We start from the raw sequence: 18,555 nt of genomic DNA, 5'->3' as shown, positions 1-18,555 counted from the left end.
TGGGTTTTCCGTCACTTACAAGCTTAACAATCTTAAATGCATGAAGCACACTGATCTAGCACATGTGTCCTCACTCCTACAAACATGTTTCCTGTGCTTACCTGCCTTGAATCTTTCTTATATCTCCAGTATATCAAGGTTGGATTATAGAGCAGTTTCTTTAAAAAGTTTGACCAAGTAATTATGGGGAAAACTCTTCCTGGTCCTGCTCCATTCTTCTGAGATCCTGTTAAGCTTTACTTTTCTATGAGTCTGTACAAATGGAGGGCCAGTTGGCAGTGACAGCGAGAAGGAAAGCACTTCCTTTCCCTGGCCACTCCCTGCTGTCGCCAGGGTACAGACTCCTGGTCCTCAGAGACTAAAACTAGGAATCCAACAGGACCAAGAGGGTGAAACACATTTTTTTTTTCATCTAAGCTTTCTCAGCTGCTGGGTTTGCTCTACACTTTAGGACCTGAACCTCCATCCCACTTTGGAGCTTAAACACCGTGAGCTAGTTTGTAGGATGGTGAGAAAAGGTACCATAGGGTTGAAGGACCTCTTGGTCTAATTACAGCTCTGCTAGAACACCTACAATGGTTCACGGACCACAGATCTTGGATTCTCGCACTGAAATGGAGAAATGATTCTCAAGTGTCACAGCTCTGTACACACTAACAAGAGCTAAGTGAACATACCCAGAATTGAGACTACTTAGCCTTGTGAAGGTGTATTAGGATGGATTCAAGTTTATTCTGAAAATAACATTACTCTTGCCTACATGTATTTTGATGGACATGATCTTGAAAGAACACCTCAAGATATGATCTTGAAAGAGCCCTCTCCGGATTCCTAATAACACTCAAGTTACCCCCATGAAGTGAGCCATGAGTGTGAACGTCATTTGTCATGTGAGCAGCAGTAGGTCAGCTAGATTTCCAAATTCTTGCGCGGCCGGGGAGCTCGATAGCGGCTGGTGGTGGCAGTGCTGGGAGTGCACTGGTAGGGCTGGAGGCACACGTGGACCTTTGAGGGTCTGGAGAACCCAAATCTGGGAAGGCGGAAAGGGGAGGAGCAAGTGAAACCTCAAATAACATGTTTGGTGTTATAATCTCATCTGTAGGAAATGAATTTGAAAAGCCAGTTATTTTCAATATGACAGAAAGTATAGGTTGGGGAAGAATATACAAAAGAAGGGCCTCGTTTCCAGGTATGGCTGAATCTCGGTATGTAGAAGGGTGGGTGGTGGAACCAAAGAAGTCTCCGTGGGGAGATGTCATTAGGATCTCCAGGATAGAGATGCTTACTTTTATCCGAAAAGTGAGATTTAGAGACAAAGGAAGTTCAGGCTGAAGTCGTGGTTCTACTTAGAGCTCAGAGCTGTAGCTTCCTCATCCATAAAGTGGGGGGAAGTGTTTACCTCATAGAACGTCGTAAAGATGAGATGTGATAAAGCCTGGAAAGCACTTAGCGCAGCTTAATAAAGATTATGGGGATGGAGTCTTCAAAGGTCGAACAAACATCATTCTGGTTCTCCTTTTATTTCTTTGTCCTTTTCAAACTCCTGACCCAGTTGTTCTAAATTCAGGCTATAGAAAACTTCTCTTTGTTATTTTTTTTTTTTAATAAAAATGAGTTGTGATGGGGGAAAAGTATATGTTCTTTTTTGTAATTTAAGACCTAATCAGCACATACCCAAGCTGCTATGTGTGCATGTACTCACACAGCAAGAGGGAAGGGGGAGACCCATGGTATCCTCAAACCCTGATACACGTTGTATACGTCGGAACTCAAAACTCATACGTATTTCTACCTCAGGAGGGTCTGAGGTAACCTTTCCCCTACTCCCCCTTCTCAGGACTTGGGACTTTGACTTTCCCAATCACAGTTACTACTGAATTGGAAATTCTGATAATCTTTCAAATAATTCTGACCCTTTCAGAGGAAGCAATTTCTTAAAGCTTCCCAGTGTGGCAAACCAAGGAGGCAAGACTTCCAGATTCCACGGCAGAGGCAGATCCTTGCAGATCCACAGAATCCCTGTTACAGGGTCCTCGGGAGGTTCTGTATGAGGGAAGTTTGCCACTTGGCTGATGACTCCTGTTTGAGTCCGGCGCTCGCCATCATTCCTCACATGACTGCGTTTATTTCCATGTCCGAAAAGCATATCTGGTTTTGTGCCAGAGACCAGTCTCTCCAGAGGTGTTCCTTTGGGCAAGCTATGGAAATAAGGAGGCTAAACCTCAGGAGGCTGATTTTAAATTACAGAATTGTTTCTGCCTTCTTTGAGGGAGCACATATGTTTATTATTGTCCCTTTAAAACAAGGTACATTTTTATATTCCTGTCAGTGTCACTCAAGGGTGGCCAAAGACCCAACTAGGATTACTGGTCAGATGAGACCACGTGCCATAGAACCACGGATAGTTCAGCTCCACCAACATTACGTAGACTTCAAAATACATAGCCTCCAAAATTTTGCAAAACTAAAACAAGGAAAAAAGAGAATATCAGATTAAAAACACTGTTGAAATTTTACTTTCAAGGAATTCTAACTTATTATCAAGTTAGGATACGTTTTAATGAGGGGCATGGGTTTCTCAGTCGGTTTAGCATCTGACCTTGGCTCAGGTCATGATCTCAGGGTCCTGGGACTGAGCCCCGGTTGAGCTCTGTGCTCAGCAGGGAGTCTGCTTGAGGATTCTGTCTCTCTGCCCCTGCCCCTCCCTACCCCCACTCACACACACACTCTCTCTCTTTCAAATAAATAAATAAACCTCTAAAAATATATATTAAAAAGAAACACACCATAGAATTACTTTAAAATGACCCAAACTTATAAAGTATATAGAAAAGTCATGATCATAACACGAAATTATTACAAAATGAGCATTTTCCTCTACTAACCATTAAAAGTCTTTGTAGAAAAGTGTCGGGGGGAGACAGGTGAGTAGGACACCAATAATTACCACCAAAATGAGATCTTAGCATAAACGAGGTAAATTAACATGTACGAAAAGCTTTTTTAAGTCAGTAAGATACATCATTGGTAGTATGCCAGTGAAATGTGTCACATCCAGTCCACGGCTGTGAAAAGCCACGGGCTTCCTTCCACTTCCTTCTGTCCTCCAAGCTGACCGTGGGGGCTCACGCTCCAGTTGGCAGAACTACAGATGAAGGAGAGCTGCCTGACCTGCATGGGACTTTGTGTAAGCTACAATGTGTCAAGCACACTGCCTCTGTAGCTTTAAGATCTGGGGACACGCCTGTTAATTACCCTGACTCCCACCTATTGCCTATTTTGAGTGCGGAACTTTTAAAATAAAATACCTTGGAAATGAACGGATTTAAAGCATCTCTTCCTTCAGATTTTTGTCTTTTGAACCCAGATTTTTGTCTTTTGTTGTTTCTCATGTTTTGATTAGATCTCATTAATTCATTCTTAATGTACCAAACCTTTAATTGAGAAGTGACGCTGTGTTCAGCAGCGTGCCAGGTGCCGGAGATACAAAGATGAGCAAAGCAAATCCAGTCTTTGCATTCACGGACCTCCCAACTTGAAGGAGAAACTGACTTTAAACCAATGCAATGTACAGTGACTGACAATTAAAATACAGGGAGCTATAAAAAGACAATTGGAAAACCGAATGAAATGTAGGAGTGACATTTACACATTTACATGCACAGAGAGAACAGAGTGCACAATGGTCTTGAACGGGCAACACCATGGCAGGAATGAGAGGTGTGTCAGGAGGGCTAAGTGAGCTAAGGGAGGGAGGAGCTAGTGAAATTGGGAAGTGCTGGGTCAGGGGTGGGCTAGCTACGGTCCTTGGGCCGGTCACTTGTGTTGGTAAATAAAGTTTTATTGGAACATAGCTGTGTCCAATCCTTTTTATAACATCTGTAGCTTTCACTACACTAGCAGAGCTGAGTAGCTATAGCAGAGACTGTATAGTTCACAAATTCCAAATTAGTCACTCTTTGGCCTTTACAGAAAAAATCTGTGACCCCTGTCCTAAATCACTCAGGACCTTGCAGGTCATGATAAGGATTTGAGATTGAATCCTGTGTGCACAGGGAAAGCAGCAGAGGGCTCTGACTTGGAAAGGGAGTGTTGTGAACAGACGTGTGTTTTAAGAGGATCATGCTGGCTCTGTGAAGAATGAACTGGAAAGAGGCAACACAGAGAGACCAGTTATAAAATAAGGTGGTGTCTTGGCGGTGACGGCGATGACGAGAAGGGAGTTCGATGTCTGTTTTGGAAGCAAGATCAGTAGGATTTGGTCATAGATCAGATACCGGGGTAAAGAAGCCAAAGAAACCAAGGACGACTCCTGATTTTTGGCTAAGGAGCTAGGAGAAGGGTGGCTCTGTTTTCTGAAACACAGAGGATTTGAGAAGGGACAAGTTCTGAATTTTGAAGGCAGGCAATCAAGAGCCAGTGTTGCACATGTTAAGTTTGATTATAACATATATAGCTTTTTTTTTTTTTTTTAAAGGGAGTAATGCTAGGCCAGCAAGCATATTCTGAATTCTATTTCCTGTCTAGGGCGGGAATAATCTTTCCTCTATGTTCCTCATATTAATTCTGTAAAAAAATGCCATAAATTCCATAGATTCTGCCCATTTCAAGAAAGGGGCCATGTTTAGTGGGACAGCATACATTTCAGGATCTGCTTGGAAGAAGCTTTTTCTTTGGCTAAGACCTCCCAAATTTAAAAATATATATATATCTATTTATCCTGAGACACAAGGAGATCTGCAGCCTGTTGCAGCTTTTATGGGCATGGCCAAAAGGAAACACAGAAGGATTTGGATAGTCCATTAATTGGGCTATGCAGGACCCTAGAACAGGGGATTTGTTCTAACCGTCCCTCGGATGTCCAGACCCTCGCTGGAGTTCTTCTGTGGTCTGAAAGTCCCATTTTCTTCTGATGACAACCCCTGCTCCCCGCTGCGCCCGCCCAAGGCCACTACTCACCAGCAATGAGCAGCTCTCCCCTACTACGCATTGTTACTTCGGCCTACTCATCCTTGTGCCCTCTATGGAATTTGGTGTGTGAAGTGGCATCGTGATTGGACCCTTTTCCCAAATTGGGCAAGGTTTCCCCCCTAACCAGCAGACTGGTCTGCCTCTAAGAATATCACTTCATCACGTAGTTGGGAAGCCAGGGTCAGCTTCAGATTTCCAACTTGTTCAAAAGGATCCCGGGAGTACATGAAATAGATCTCTGGGCCCCAGGATTTGACCTAAAGCTTTTCTTGGGTTCATCTGGTGCATTAAAGGGAAGTTTCAGTCCTGACGTTATGAAATGTTGCATTTGAATAACCGACGCTAATCGGATGGGGAAGATTTTATTTATGATTGTGTCAGAATATTTCTGGCCCTTTCCGCAGAGGAAATTTATTGGTTTACTGTGGACACTCTTATCTCCTTTACTAATAAGACCAGTGGAATTATTCTTTCTGTTATATTTTGACAGAAAAAAAAAAGAGATCGAATCTAGCTTTGGCAAAAGTTTTTAAATCAAAGGGACTATAATCTTTATGATACTGTTAGCTCCTCTTGAGAAGCCATTGTTATGAATATAGACAGTGGAAAAGGAAACAGACATTTTATTTTTGATAAAAAAGAGTAAATTAGGTTCATTTGAGCTCAAGGTTCTAAAATGCCCTTCCCATCCCTATTAAATAATGTAAGGATATATAACATCACCAACAAAGATTTCACCAGGCATATATATAATAGAAATCTATTTCAGTGAGGAAAACTCTATTTTAAATTCAAGGATGCTTCATTCTTACAAACATGAATTTGGAATATTTTATATTGAAGAATTCCCTTAGTCCCATAGATCAGTTATAAATATTAATGGAATTTCAAAATATTCTTTTCAGATCCCAATGTTTAATATTTATTCATATTAGGCAGGGAATTCAATGACCTGTCCTGTACACAGATTCTTCTCGTTATCTAAATGAGCACATATATGAAGTCTGTAGGGGCAATGGTCATTAAAACTGGCAGGGCCCACATATGGTTTTTAAAGGGCATATCAAAGCCTTCTCTGCTCACTCCATAGCAAGAAAGTCACTAGTAATAAACCAAAGGGCTTTTTAGGCAAAATTGACTGAATCACGTCACATCTGGGCACTGTGATGGATTGGTGCTTCTGGACAGAGTTAAAAATGCTAACTGATATAAAGCATTTATGAAACACGATGCTGCGATTTCCTGGGGTAGGACCCTGCAGTCTGACTTGAAAACCCGCTCTTATATTCGTCTTAGCCCTTTGATCTGCTGACGGCTAACTTCGGTGTCTTACTCTTCTAGGATATGCTAGAGTGCAAATTTTTTTTGTGAATAATTCGTATGCAAAAAGTCATCTGAGATTCCATAAAAAGACGGAATAGTGCTTCTGACTTAATGTTCTCCCAGCTTAACACCTTCTTCAGGTAGAGAGATTGTTTACTGGCCCTAATGACGTGTGTGATTATTTTTAACAAAAGAAAACATAACTTCATTAAACTTGTGCTGTTGGCCATTTCTGTCTCATCTCTTTCTCAGAATCAAAGAAGTTTATGTAATGGATAGACCGATAGACCGTAAAATCATTTAGATGGGACAGCAACTGTAAAAATAGCATTTACTGCTCTACTTTGTGCCAGGCTTGGTACTAGGATTTTCAGACATACCATTGCACTCAGCCCCTGAAACACTCCTGGGAGACATTATTAACCTTAAACCTATGGTACAGGTAAGCGAAACTCAGATTACAAAACTTGTTCATGGTCAGAGCTCTAAGGTTGAATCACGTGAAAAAGCTGCGATTCCACCATTTTTAATCCACAGAGATTAAAGTCACACAAATGACTCAAACTAACCACAAGAGTTGACTTATAATTCGGAGCTAGGTCTCTGTGAGTGCAAAGACCACTGCATCATGCTGGCTGGCACCGGTTGTTTTTGACCAACCGTGAGAATAAAAACCAAGTCATGAATTATACAATAAAGAATTCATCACTCCCCGAGCTTGGGTTCATACGAACTCATCATTTATGGTGAGGTTCCGATGCAAGACAGCATTTCACTGAATGCCATCAGGATACAAAACAGAGACATAATTGCTAAACTGTGGCAGGGAAATGACACATTTGCAGAAGCTTATCGCATATTTTCTAAGTTCAATATTTCAGCTGGAGCCCAGTTGTTCTCCATCCGAGTATGAAAAAGAAGCATCTTTCACAAAGAGAACAGTGGGATCCTTTGAAGCGTAACCTTGGAAATCAAGGTCTGTGTCACAGGGCATCATTCAAAACAGATGTACATTCTCTAGAGACCATGGTAAATCTGTTGCTGAGAATGCTTATAGCTCTCTGGGGAGAGGGCTCCAGGTCTTACCGGCAATCCCTCTGATACGGTCCAGTCACCTAGTCCCAGTGTTCGAGGCGTGGTCCAGAGAGCCTCCCAAGGAGGCATCAGATCATTCTGATTGCCAAGAACTCACATGTGTTTTTCTTTTTTTTTTTTCCAAAGATTTTATTTATTTATTTTACAGATAGAGATCACAAGTAGGCAGAGAGGCAGGCAGAGAGAGAGAGAGGAGGAAGCAGGCTCCCCGCTAAGCAGAGAGCCCGATGTGGGGCTCGATCCCAGGACCCTGGGACCATGACCTGAGCCAAAGGCAGAGGCTTTAACCTACCGAGCCACCCAGGCGCCCCTCACATGTGTTTTTCAAAGGCTTCCAGATTCAGAAATTACAAAGCTAGCTCATTCATTTTATATGATCCAAAGGGCAGTGCTAACAGAACCCTAGATGGTCTTAGGGGTCAACAATCGGCTGACTAGCTATTACTTTCTGTTGCCTGCTAAGAGGCCTGGGCCGAGGGCTTAATTCTCAGTGTCAGTGAAACATTAGCTCTCAGGACCAGGGAAGGACATCTCAGAGCTACACGGAGGACGACGGGCTCGGCAAATCACCGAGCTCCAGGTCCACGCTCCCGCTATGCCACGATGTTCGTGTCTATGTCTTATTTTCAGTCTGGATTCAGACAGGAGGGACCGGCTGATGAACAGCGTGAGTGACGGATGGTGGCCTGTACCCTGCTACGGGGGAGAAGCTCTAACTCTAGAGAAAGCACACAGGTTCTGCAAACAGGGCATAACAATTCTTTAGCCCCCAAGGCATTTAGATTGACCTTGAGTGGAATTCTTGACGGGGAGGAAAATGGTGAAATCTCTTCTGAGGGATCTCTAGGCAAAGGCAAGGTCCCGCCTCTCTGGGTGGATGACATCACAGGCCCAGATAAAAATGGGCCAGAATTAAGACCTGTCGAGCGCTCTCCCAGCTTGGTGTCTACACGGCCTCCCAGGACCCGAGGTTCATGAGCTGTCGGAGTGCCGCGCGGCTTTCTAAGACTGTTCTCAACTTGCAGAGGTTCTGAGATGCCTCCGGGGTGATGCAAACCATGCACTGGTCTGGGAAGCAGAGCAGAGCACATCATCCCGAGCCTCGGCTTCCAATGCACAGTGTTGACAGCCTCACTTCAGACCACAGTAAGGATTAACCTCAGGATCCTTCCAAACAGTTCAGTCTCACAGAGACAGCCTTTTCCCAACCCCCCCCCCCCCCCCCCCGCCCGGCGGGCTGACCTGGTCACAGGTATAACGAAAGCAGCAAGTTGGACTTGGCTTTGTTCGAAGTCCAGAGGATGAGAAGCTCTGTCTTGATTCCAAATCAAGACAAATTTGCGTTCTCGACGCAAAATGTGGGCTTGCCACCCTCCAAGGGCTGGCTCAGAAACTAACCTGAAGAAATCTCACAGTTCCTATCTAATTTCGAGCTAGTTATTTCCCAAAGCGCCTGGACTATGTTGACTTTACTCAACGAGTCCCCAATAAAAAACCAGCACGGATTTAAAGCCGTTGCTCAATCCAGAGCTGTTTTGGGTTGTAGGGAGCTGTGGGAGCCGTCACAGAGTAAATCATCCAGCAAAGACGTTACAAATCCACGCCGCGATCCCTCAGGTCAAGCCAGAGGATTTCCATCATCCAGCTGGCTTTTTCCTCTTCCCCTTCTCTGCTCCTCGCCCTCCCCGTTGTCTCAGGACATCTGAAATTTTCTCCTCAATTAGGCAAAGCAATTTAGCCCTCCCTGTTTCCACTCCCAATTGGCATCTCCTCTCTTTCGGGTGCTTGGCAGACAAAAGAACCATCCCTTAAAAGGACTGGAATCACAAATAGCCAAAATTAGGTGTCATTACATTTAATACAGCAGTTTTTCCATCAGACAATAGCTACCCACCTAGTTCCATGACCTTTGTTAGCAGAGAGGACAGAAAGACCATGGCAAGTCCCGCCTGCGCACCTCTGCAGATCTTTCCCCCTCTGCTGTACACTGGCCTTCTTTCTCACCTCCTTACACAGCCAATGCAGGGCTCTCCTCTGCTTTTCCTTTTGAAATCCGCAGCAGTGATGGCAGCCTCCGTTAGTTTCTCCGTTGCTTTCGTCTACGACGTGTCAATTTCAGATCCGTACACCATGGCAGGATTCTTATTCCTGCTTCCCACCCCACAAACCATGGGTAAAACCACATTCAGTCACCATCACATCTGGCTCTTGTGTTTGAGACCCCGTCTTGCCCAACGTGAGGGTCTTTGGTGAGTCTCCACGAGACAGCCACAACTTTAGGCCAGCAGCCCAGGTGAAAAGGCAGAGTGCAAGGCAGGCAGACCATGGAGGTGGAAGGTTGAAAAAAAAAAAAGGGACTGAGGATAGTCAATGTTTAAGACTCACTTCTTAGTGTGGCTGCTCCGTAAATTTATGATTTGTCATTGTTTGCAGTTACGGAAATGCCAGGAAGCTATGGGCTCCAGACTTCCCTTACCCTTCTGCTCACTGCCTCCTGGACATTTCATGACTTACTTGTATGGAACCTTTTAGCAGTTCCAGGAGAAAGTTAAATAATAGGCTTGGCTAACGTTTCTGATTTATTCATGGATTTAAATGTTGGATGGCTCCCACCTCTCCTTTCTTCCCCTAAAGAAAGAAGAGTATGGCTTCACGTTGACCAAAGGTCTTAAGTGTTCTTGTAAAGCTTATGATGTTGTCACAAGGCAACACAACTCTCTGGTTTTGATTACAGATGGGAGTTAATGGTCTCTGTGTTGCGTCCATCCATTTATACTTAGGAAGACTCTTCCTTGACTCCAAGTCACCAGTCCCAACAGAGCCTCTGTCTCTCCTGCCTTCAGAAGTCCTCATTAGAGCGGACCACGGACCTTCGCTTTGGGAGGGTGGGGACTAAGAGCCCCCAGCTCTCAGCACAGTGCCTGGCACACATTTGTAAGTAACTGCTCAAGAAATTGGGAATGGAAACATACAAATCAAATACGTGTGAGTTCAGTTATTCTGCAAGAAATGTCCATAAAATATTTTTCCCAGTAATACTCTCCACAGGATATTTTTAAAGTTTGCTTTTGATGTTCTATATTTTGCTGCTTTTCCAATTTCCCTCCATCTCTGGCATTGATTTTCCTATGAGTTAATTTGCTTGGCAAGTGGGAGGACACGTGCTAAGTTGGATGTAAATCGTTCCCCTTGAGGAGCGCTTGATAGGGAAACCAGAGGCTGAAAGGGATCTGCTGTTTGTTTTTACTTTGTGTGCAAGTGTTCTCCTTACAAGATGGGTTCGGTAATTTCATTCTCTGAAGAAAATCTTTTTTGTTTTGAGAATTGGCAAATATTATGTGAAATGAGATCAGTGTCTTCTATGATTTTTCCCTATTGATTTAAGTGACAACAAAAGACATTTAGTTTTATGTGTACGTGTATACACACATAGAAACACACATGTAGTTTTTTTTTTTTTTTTTAATTTTATTTATTGGGTTGCCTGCGTGGCTCAGTGGGTTAAGCCTCTGCCTTCAGCCTGGGTCATGATCTCAGGGTTCTGGGATTGAGCCCTGCATTGGGCTCTCTGCTTGGCAGGGAGATAAAATAAAATAAAATAAATAAAATAAAATAAAATAAAATCTTTAAGATTTTATTTATTTATTTGACAGAGAGAGAGATCACAAGTAGGCAGAGTGGCAGGCAGAGAGAGGGGGAAGCAGGCTCCCCGCCGACCACAGAGCCCAATGCAGGGCTTGATCCCAGGAGTTGATGGAACAAACAGCTCTGTGAAGAACATTTCTGCATCTTTTATAAAGCAGCTGTTGGAGGCAACACATGTTACACTCGTGTTGGTACTTGAGGCTCCCTAACCATACAGTCTTGGCAGGTGTACATTCCATGTGATGAAGAAGTTTGCTCCTGTGTTTGTTTCCTTTGGGGATGAACTGAACTGATTCCTTTGATGAGTTATCGAAAGCCATGTAATCATAGTCCTTGGCCATCCACATTTCTAGAATTGCAGATTGTGTTAATCTCCTTGGGTTGCTCTCTATTGGCTATTTGACTCTCATTAACTCTCGTCCAGATGGTGAACATGGAAGGAGGCTAAAACTGTGACCAACAATTTTCAGGGTAACATATATCTTACTTATTAAGGCCATGCAGCCTCCTATCTGCACTGGTATCAGAGGGCTGTTTCGCCAAAGGGAGGCCTTCTCATCTATGCCCTTTGCTTTGGAAAATATAATATTCATGTGCAAGAATGGTAGTCTTAGTCATAATAACAGGTGCCAGAGATACTGTCTTATAACTTGCTAAGTGCTGTATGGAGCTCTTTCCATGTTCAAGCCATTTCATCCCCAAATCTTTGGGGCTGGTATTGTTTTCCTCATCATATTGACCAGTAAATAGATAGTACTTTGTCCAAAATCACACAGCTAGTAAGAGATAGAACTGAGCTGAATCTAAGAAGTTACTCTTGGCCAGGCTGATTCCAAATATAAGATCTTTTTTTTTTTTTTTTAAGATTTTATTTATTTGACTCAGAGAGAGATCAGAAGTAGGCAGAGAGGCAGGCAGAGAGAGAGGAGGAAGCAGGCTCCCTGAGGAGCAGAGAGCCTGATGCGGGGCTCGATCCCAGGACCCTGGGATCATGACCTGAGCCGAAGGCAGAGGCTTTAACCCACTGAGCCACCCAGGCGCCCCCCCCCAAATATAAGATCTTAAGAGGGCTCTCTGAGATCGTGTTGGGAGATATGAAATAATATCTACCTATCTATCTATATCTATCTATCTATCTATCTCTCCCCTTGGTTCCTGGCACAGAACTCTTAAAATCTTTGTAATTTCCCAAGTGATAAGAGCACTGAAAACATCTTCTACTCTAATATTTGCTCTTTGATCCTCGTTCCTAACACAGAGCTCTTGTTATTTTGGAATTTCTTGGAATTTCTTGAGGGACAGCAGTATGTTTTGTTCTAATGAGGCAACCCTTGGGGGTTCCAGGCTGGCTTCAAACTTCTTCCATTTATAAAAAAAATCAGTATTTTTCTATCGATGGCTTCCCTACCAGCCTTTGACTCCCCTTCCCTGGCCTGCGATTCCCTTCCAGGTCTGGGGCACACATGGTGATAGCACATCAGGGTTTCCCAAGGGTGTCCGGGGACACCATTTCTGTCAGATATTAATAGGTATGGTGCTCAGATAAAATACCCCTGGTCAAATACCTTTGGGAAATTCTAGATTAAATGAAATGAGAAGGTGTTTGTTTTTTTTTTTTTAATAGGAATGTCTTTTAATAGGGCAATTATGACTGGAAACACTTTAAATTCTAGGTTAAGTTGGGAGCATTTTGCAAACTGATGTGATGACAGAACCCCTTCTCAAAGAGCTTATCAAGGACCTGGTGTTCCATTGAGCTCTTTCTGGGAAACACAAACCAAAGGACAGTGGCTCCTGCCCCTCACTATCGGTACCTGAAGCTGGGCCTAACATGTCTTGGAATTTAGTCCTCCTGCCTAAGGAGACTTGGCTTCTTGCTGTAGCTTTCTGTGTGTACTGCCTATCCCCGACATCTGACAAATGACTACTCCTTGACCTTTGTCCTGTCTGGGCCATGAATCCTTCATCCTCTGGCTCTCTTCAAGACCTAACAACAGACCGTGTTTTGTGGACTCAACCCTGCCACTTTTTATCTTGTTGCCGCCTTACCTCCACAGCACAAAGACTCTCCCCGTCATTAGTGGAGCGCGTGTGCGTGCAGTGTTCTTTCTAGATTCGATCGCACGTTCCAGCGGCAGGGTGGGTGCAGGGTAGTGTTAGTAACATAAAGACACAACTCTTACCGGTCTATCTAAATATAGCGCCAATAAAACAGAGCAGAGTTATGCTATGTGGACATTTATATCGTGTCAAGTCCACTAGACACTCTTAGCACCCTGGCCCCAGATAGTGAGGGAAAAAAAAAAAAAAACCTAGTTGAAAGGCAAGGCAGTTAGATTTTATGTTAGGGGATGCCATTACTGGAGGCCTCCCACAATTTAAAACTCGCATAATCCAAGATTAATTTTCCATAAAACTGGCGAAGAAAGGCAGACATTTCTTGGCCGTCTGAAGAGGCCCGGCTGGAGCGAAAGCGTGGTTTCCGATCCCCCCAGCCTTCCCGCTGAAGCAGGAAGAGGTCTAAAGAGGTCTAAAGACCTCTGTGGTTGTTAATACAAAAAAAAAAAAAAAATTTATTTCTCTTATTTCAGATGCTGCCCATCATGGAAGGATTTATGTATATGCTCGTGTGGTGCTCTTTGAATTCTGCGCAGCTCTTTAATGAATGGCGACCGCGGTGTACTCGGGGGGCATCACTCACTGCCCCCTCCATCCGCACGGTGATTTAATCGGTTAGGACATATGACTGCTGTTGCTTTCCATGTGCCTCTCACGGTAGAAAATATCACTCTGTCCTACAAATGGAAGCCAACTATTTCATCTGGCCTCACCCAAAGAAACCGGAATCTATAGGATGTTGGAACGATGGCTATCCTGAATTTACTGAAAGGTATTTTACTCTCCAAAATGTCACCTAGATTTAGGGGATTTCCAAAGATAACTTTGAATCTACACGATTCTTCTCTTTATGTGTCGACGTTAGAACTTTACCTCCCATCCACCATGTGACTTTACTTGAAAATGATGGGCGCTATGTACCACCGACCTAGCATCTGCTACTCCCTTCTTTCCTCCAAACAAAACCCTACTTTATTCAGGTATCTACCCCTCATATGACCTAAGGAAGATGATCCTAACAGCAATTCCAGGAATGAATCTTGATCCATCTGGTTCATCGTGGCAGTCCCAGCCCCTCCTGCCAGTGAATGATGGGTTTCAGACTGGTCAGGTAACCTAATTCTGACCTATGACATATAAGGTAAAGTCAGTGGACGGGGCTTGGGAAAGAATTCCTTGATTCTTAGAAAGAGACAGAAACAGAATGGTCCCTCTTCTCCCTGAGCACGTTGATGGGTTTGGACGTGATTCCAACAGTTAGTGCATCTTGTCGTCAATCCTCTGAGGAAGAGTGAAGAGAGCAGAGAAGGATAATTCTAGATCCTTGAAGCTATTGCTCAGGTCTTGAACCGATCCTTCCTGCTGTCTCCTGTCTGACGTCTTCCTCTTAGGTCATGTTTTGGTAAGCTTGGACTGGCATAACAGAATGCCATAGACCGCATGGTTTCAACAATAGAAATGTATCTCTCTTCCCTCCAAGAGTCTGGGAAATTCAAGATGAAGGTGCCAGGCAATTGGGTTTCTGGTAAAGCCTCCCTTCCTAGTTGCACAGAGCCTGTTTTCCCCCACCTTCTCACCGTCCTCATACCACCTACCCTTGGTATGTGCGCAAGGAGACAGAACTTTCATCCTCATTCTGTAAGGCCGCCAATCATCCCGGATCAGGATCCCACCCTTATGACCTCATTTAACCTTCATTACATCCTCAAAGCCCTATCTCCACATGTAACACACAGGAGATGAGGGCTTCAACACATGAATTTTGGAGGGATACAATTCAGTCCACAGCACATAATATAACAAATGACCTCATGTTGTCTAAACGAGTTTAAATTGGTTTTTGTTACGTATTACTGAATACTCCCTAACAAATATTTCATATCTTACGAAGCCGTACACGAAGGATAATGTCTAATTCATGACATATAACACGAGCGGGTCAAGGGCTATTTTTTTCTCAGAACAAAGCGGTTGTAGAGTTAAAAATAGTTAATCCATTGTTGTTACAGGACATTTCATGAACTGCTGATTGTACATATATGTGAGATCATGTTAACATAAACAGTCTAGCCCTGGGAGAGTTTTAAGTTATAAAGGAAACATTTTTCTAAGATCATGTGCTCTGATACGAAAACCATACTCCAGCCCGGTTCTATCATTCTAAAGTTCTGGCAGGCCAGGAGACATTAGTTGGTGATTTTATCAAGGAAGACTTCTAACTAACGGCTTGGTGAAACCATCACTGCACCGTATAACACAACAACGCATTGAAATGACGAGCCCCTGCAAGGATGTAATCGTTTCCAATCATTACGGCGTATTCGTGAAAAAGCAGTTATCTTAGGGCTCGCTCTCATCCTGCGAAGGAGGAGACACTTTCTCCTTTATTCCTGAGATGAGCATTATGTTTATTCTTGCAATTTGAATCCAATTTTAATAATGACCTTCAGCAAGAAGGGTGAAGTGTAGATTTTAGCCCATTCTAGGGAAGAGTTTATGAAACGTTTTAGCTGTTATTTTCATCCTATTGTACACACAGTAATTTTATGCAGTCTTCTGGAGGAAAATTAAATAAATAACATTATAGTGAAGTGAAGGATTTTCATAACATAGTAAAATTCACTTTTTATTTCTAGCCTGGGAAGTGGAAAGAGCAGCACTTAGCAAATTAAAAACAAAACAAACAAACAAAAAAAAAAAAAAACAAGGCCAAACAAACAGAAAACAAACTCCACCAAGCCACAAAGGAGGAGAAATACTTCTGCATATATATGGACCCACATTAAAGCAACAGAACTTGGGCCACTTTGAAATCTTAAAACTTCTGACACTATGTTCACGGACTCGGTAATACAAACCATGTGGTGAATGATTTTTCTGAAAAACTTTGCTGGTTTCACTGTGTATTTTATTATTGGCCAAATGTGACATTAAATTTTATCCCCTGTGGCTTGGAGTTAAATGCTTGCTCTGTTCAGAATGGCAACACTCAATTAAACAGCATTTTTCATGATCTACACCCACCATTGTTACTGTATTTAAGGGAAATAATGGGGGTACTGACCTATATTGCGTTTCTTATTATCAATGGAGATGAAGCGTATGCAAGGATTACTGGTGATGTACTGCCCAGCCCAAGGGACATCAATCTTCGTGCCAGCTTCATAAAAGAGGCCCAGAGCGTAGCGAGAGGAGTAGCTCACAGACTCCAGTTGCCGCCTTTGGCATTCACTAATTACTGTGGAAGAAACAGTACAGGGCATTAAACTTGAAAATATCATCTTTCCTTTGAGTGCATCGAATATAAAAGTCCTCTAAACCAGTTCCAAAGGGGCCCCTTAACTCTGTCTCACTCACTATGGGTTTTTAAAGGTAGCGCCAAACAGCATCAGCTCTAATTTCTTTTGGCAGTGATTACTGACCTTGGCACAATTGTTTTTAACCAAACTGAAGGTCCAAACTCTTTAGAATGGCATTCAAGGCTCTCAAAATCTGGCACCAAGTTGCTTTTCCAGCTTTGGATCCCAGTTAGTACCCTGGGACTGTCTGGCATCATTATACGTCATTATACGTCAGATACTGGGCACTTACTAGGTGTCTGAGTCCTTGCCACACACTTGATAAAGGCATTTCAGTCTGTCCTAACAACAGTTGAATAAAGTCAAGCATTTCTCGCAACTTCCAGGCCGGGAGGCTAATGCACCACCCCTGATGACCTCTTAAATTCTTCCATGTCATATAGGGATTTGTTTGTCAGTCATCTTTCTTGCAGTGGATTATAACATTTCCTTAAGCACGGTGACCACACCTTAGGCATCTCTGTCATAAGCCTCTACCCTACTCTGTTACATGCATCCCCAAAAATAAAAGGATAAGGGAATGAACAGAAAGGCAAACACAGACACACATAGTTAGTTAAAAAGCAGGAGGTAAATCATCAATCCCCAAATGGAAAAAGACCAGGAAAGGAATTAGGCAGGTCTGGGTTCCAATTCTGATTCCACTATGTGATATCGGTCAAATTACTTGTTCTAAAGTAGTCTATAGTCTCCTTGTCTGTAGGCAGCAGTAACAGTATGTCTTGAGGATCACATCAAATAACGGGTAGCACAGTGGTTGGCATAGGACACATGTTCACCAAATAGCCACTTTTTCTATTATAGAGAAGAAAATATTTGTTCCAACCGGGATGGGGAAGGAGGTGATTTCCCTCACTTCTCAGTCTCCATCTGTCTTCCTACCTGTCATGGAATTGCTTGTTCATATATGCACAGCATTAAGAATCTGGGTTTCACAGAAGGCCACAATTCTATCCTGAAGACTTAGGCTGGTTCAGATAGGAAACATATACAAATTTTTTGTGTAAATATAGAAAACTGTCCTAATGTATAACAGGAGGGATAGGCAGACCTCAGGGATGGGCAGTATTTTAGCTAAACCTTAGGGAAGTGGCTTGAGGAGGTAGGGAGAAGGTAAGAAGGTTATTCAATGAATTATTTAAGCACGATAATAATCCTATACATTACTATAGCGTATTCTTGGTTACAGAATATTTTTAGAACTAAGACCTCACAGGATCTTCACAAAAGCCTTGCAAATTAGGTGTTTTTACCAACCTTATTTTCCATCCCTAGGAAGCCAATATTCAGAGGTTAATGAACTGACCCTGAGTCACACAGCTTCCAAGTGGTGTGGCCAATGAAACAAGAACTCCCGCACTGGAGTCACATATATATCCTCTTTATTCCATGCTCTCCCTTCCTGAGCTGTAATCTGAGCTCGCAAAATGTGTTCTATGCAACTAATGAATCGTTGAACACTACAACAAAAACTTACGATGTCCTATGTGTTGGTTAACAGAACATCATAAAAATAAATAAATAAATAAATAAATAAATTTTTAAAAAAATGAACTTTGGCATTTCTTTGTCCTCTGACATGAACGGTTATTTTTTACTGACTTAGAAGTAACGGCATCATCGTGCCCTCTAACCATCATTGTTTGCCTTATTAAAAGCCTGAACTACTTGATGAGCAAATGATCTGACACTGGCCTTGTTATACTCAGCATCTCTTGGGGTTCATTTTATTATTTAATTTGCTGCTACAGTTACGGCTTGATGTTACGCTCACTGCTTCCCGAGAGGGAGGAAGGGAAGGGTGAGATTCTTTATGGCAGTTGAGTACACACTGTGTACTTGCGGGCTTATGGCTCTTTCTCATTTTTTCAATTAAAAACCAAAGCAACGGGTGCCTGGGTGGCTCAGTGGGTTAAGCCTCTGCCTTTGGCTCAGGTCATGATCTCAGGGTTCTGGGATTGAGCCCCGCATCGGGCTCTCTGCTCAGCAGGGAGCCTGCTTCCCCCCCTCCCTTTCTCTGCCTGCCTTTCTGCCTACTTGTGAT

General features: G+C 43.0%; 1 protein-coding gene across 1 annotated transcript in view; it reads right to left on the bottom strand.

Annotated features, from left to right (window-relative positions):
• LOC111144835 (renalase, FAD dependent amine oxidase) overlaps nt 1-18,555 on the bottom strand; it is a 246,285-nt gene that overhangs the window by 37,817 nt on the left and 189,913 nt on the right. The window contains exon 5 of the mRNA XM_022499357.1: nt 16,217-16,390. Within this exon, the coding sequence (XP_022355065.1) occupies nt 16,217-16,390 (174 nt within the window). The remainder of the gene's footprint in view (nt 1-16,216; nt 16,391-18,555) is intronic.

Source organism: Enhydra lutris, unplaced genomic scaffold (genome assembly GCF_002288905.1).
Source record: "Enhydra lutris kenyoni isolate GAN:26980312 unplaced genomic scaffold, ASM228890v2 scaffoldscaffold12, whole genome shotgun sequence".
Lineage (NCBI taxonomy): Eukaryota > Metazoa > Chordata > Mammalia > Carnivora > Mustelidae > Enhydra > Enhydra lutris.
The sequence above is the reverse complement of the archived record's forward strand: the minus strand, read 5'-3'. Positions and strand labels throughout refer to the sequence as shown.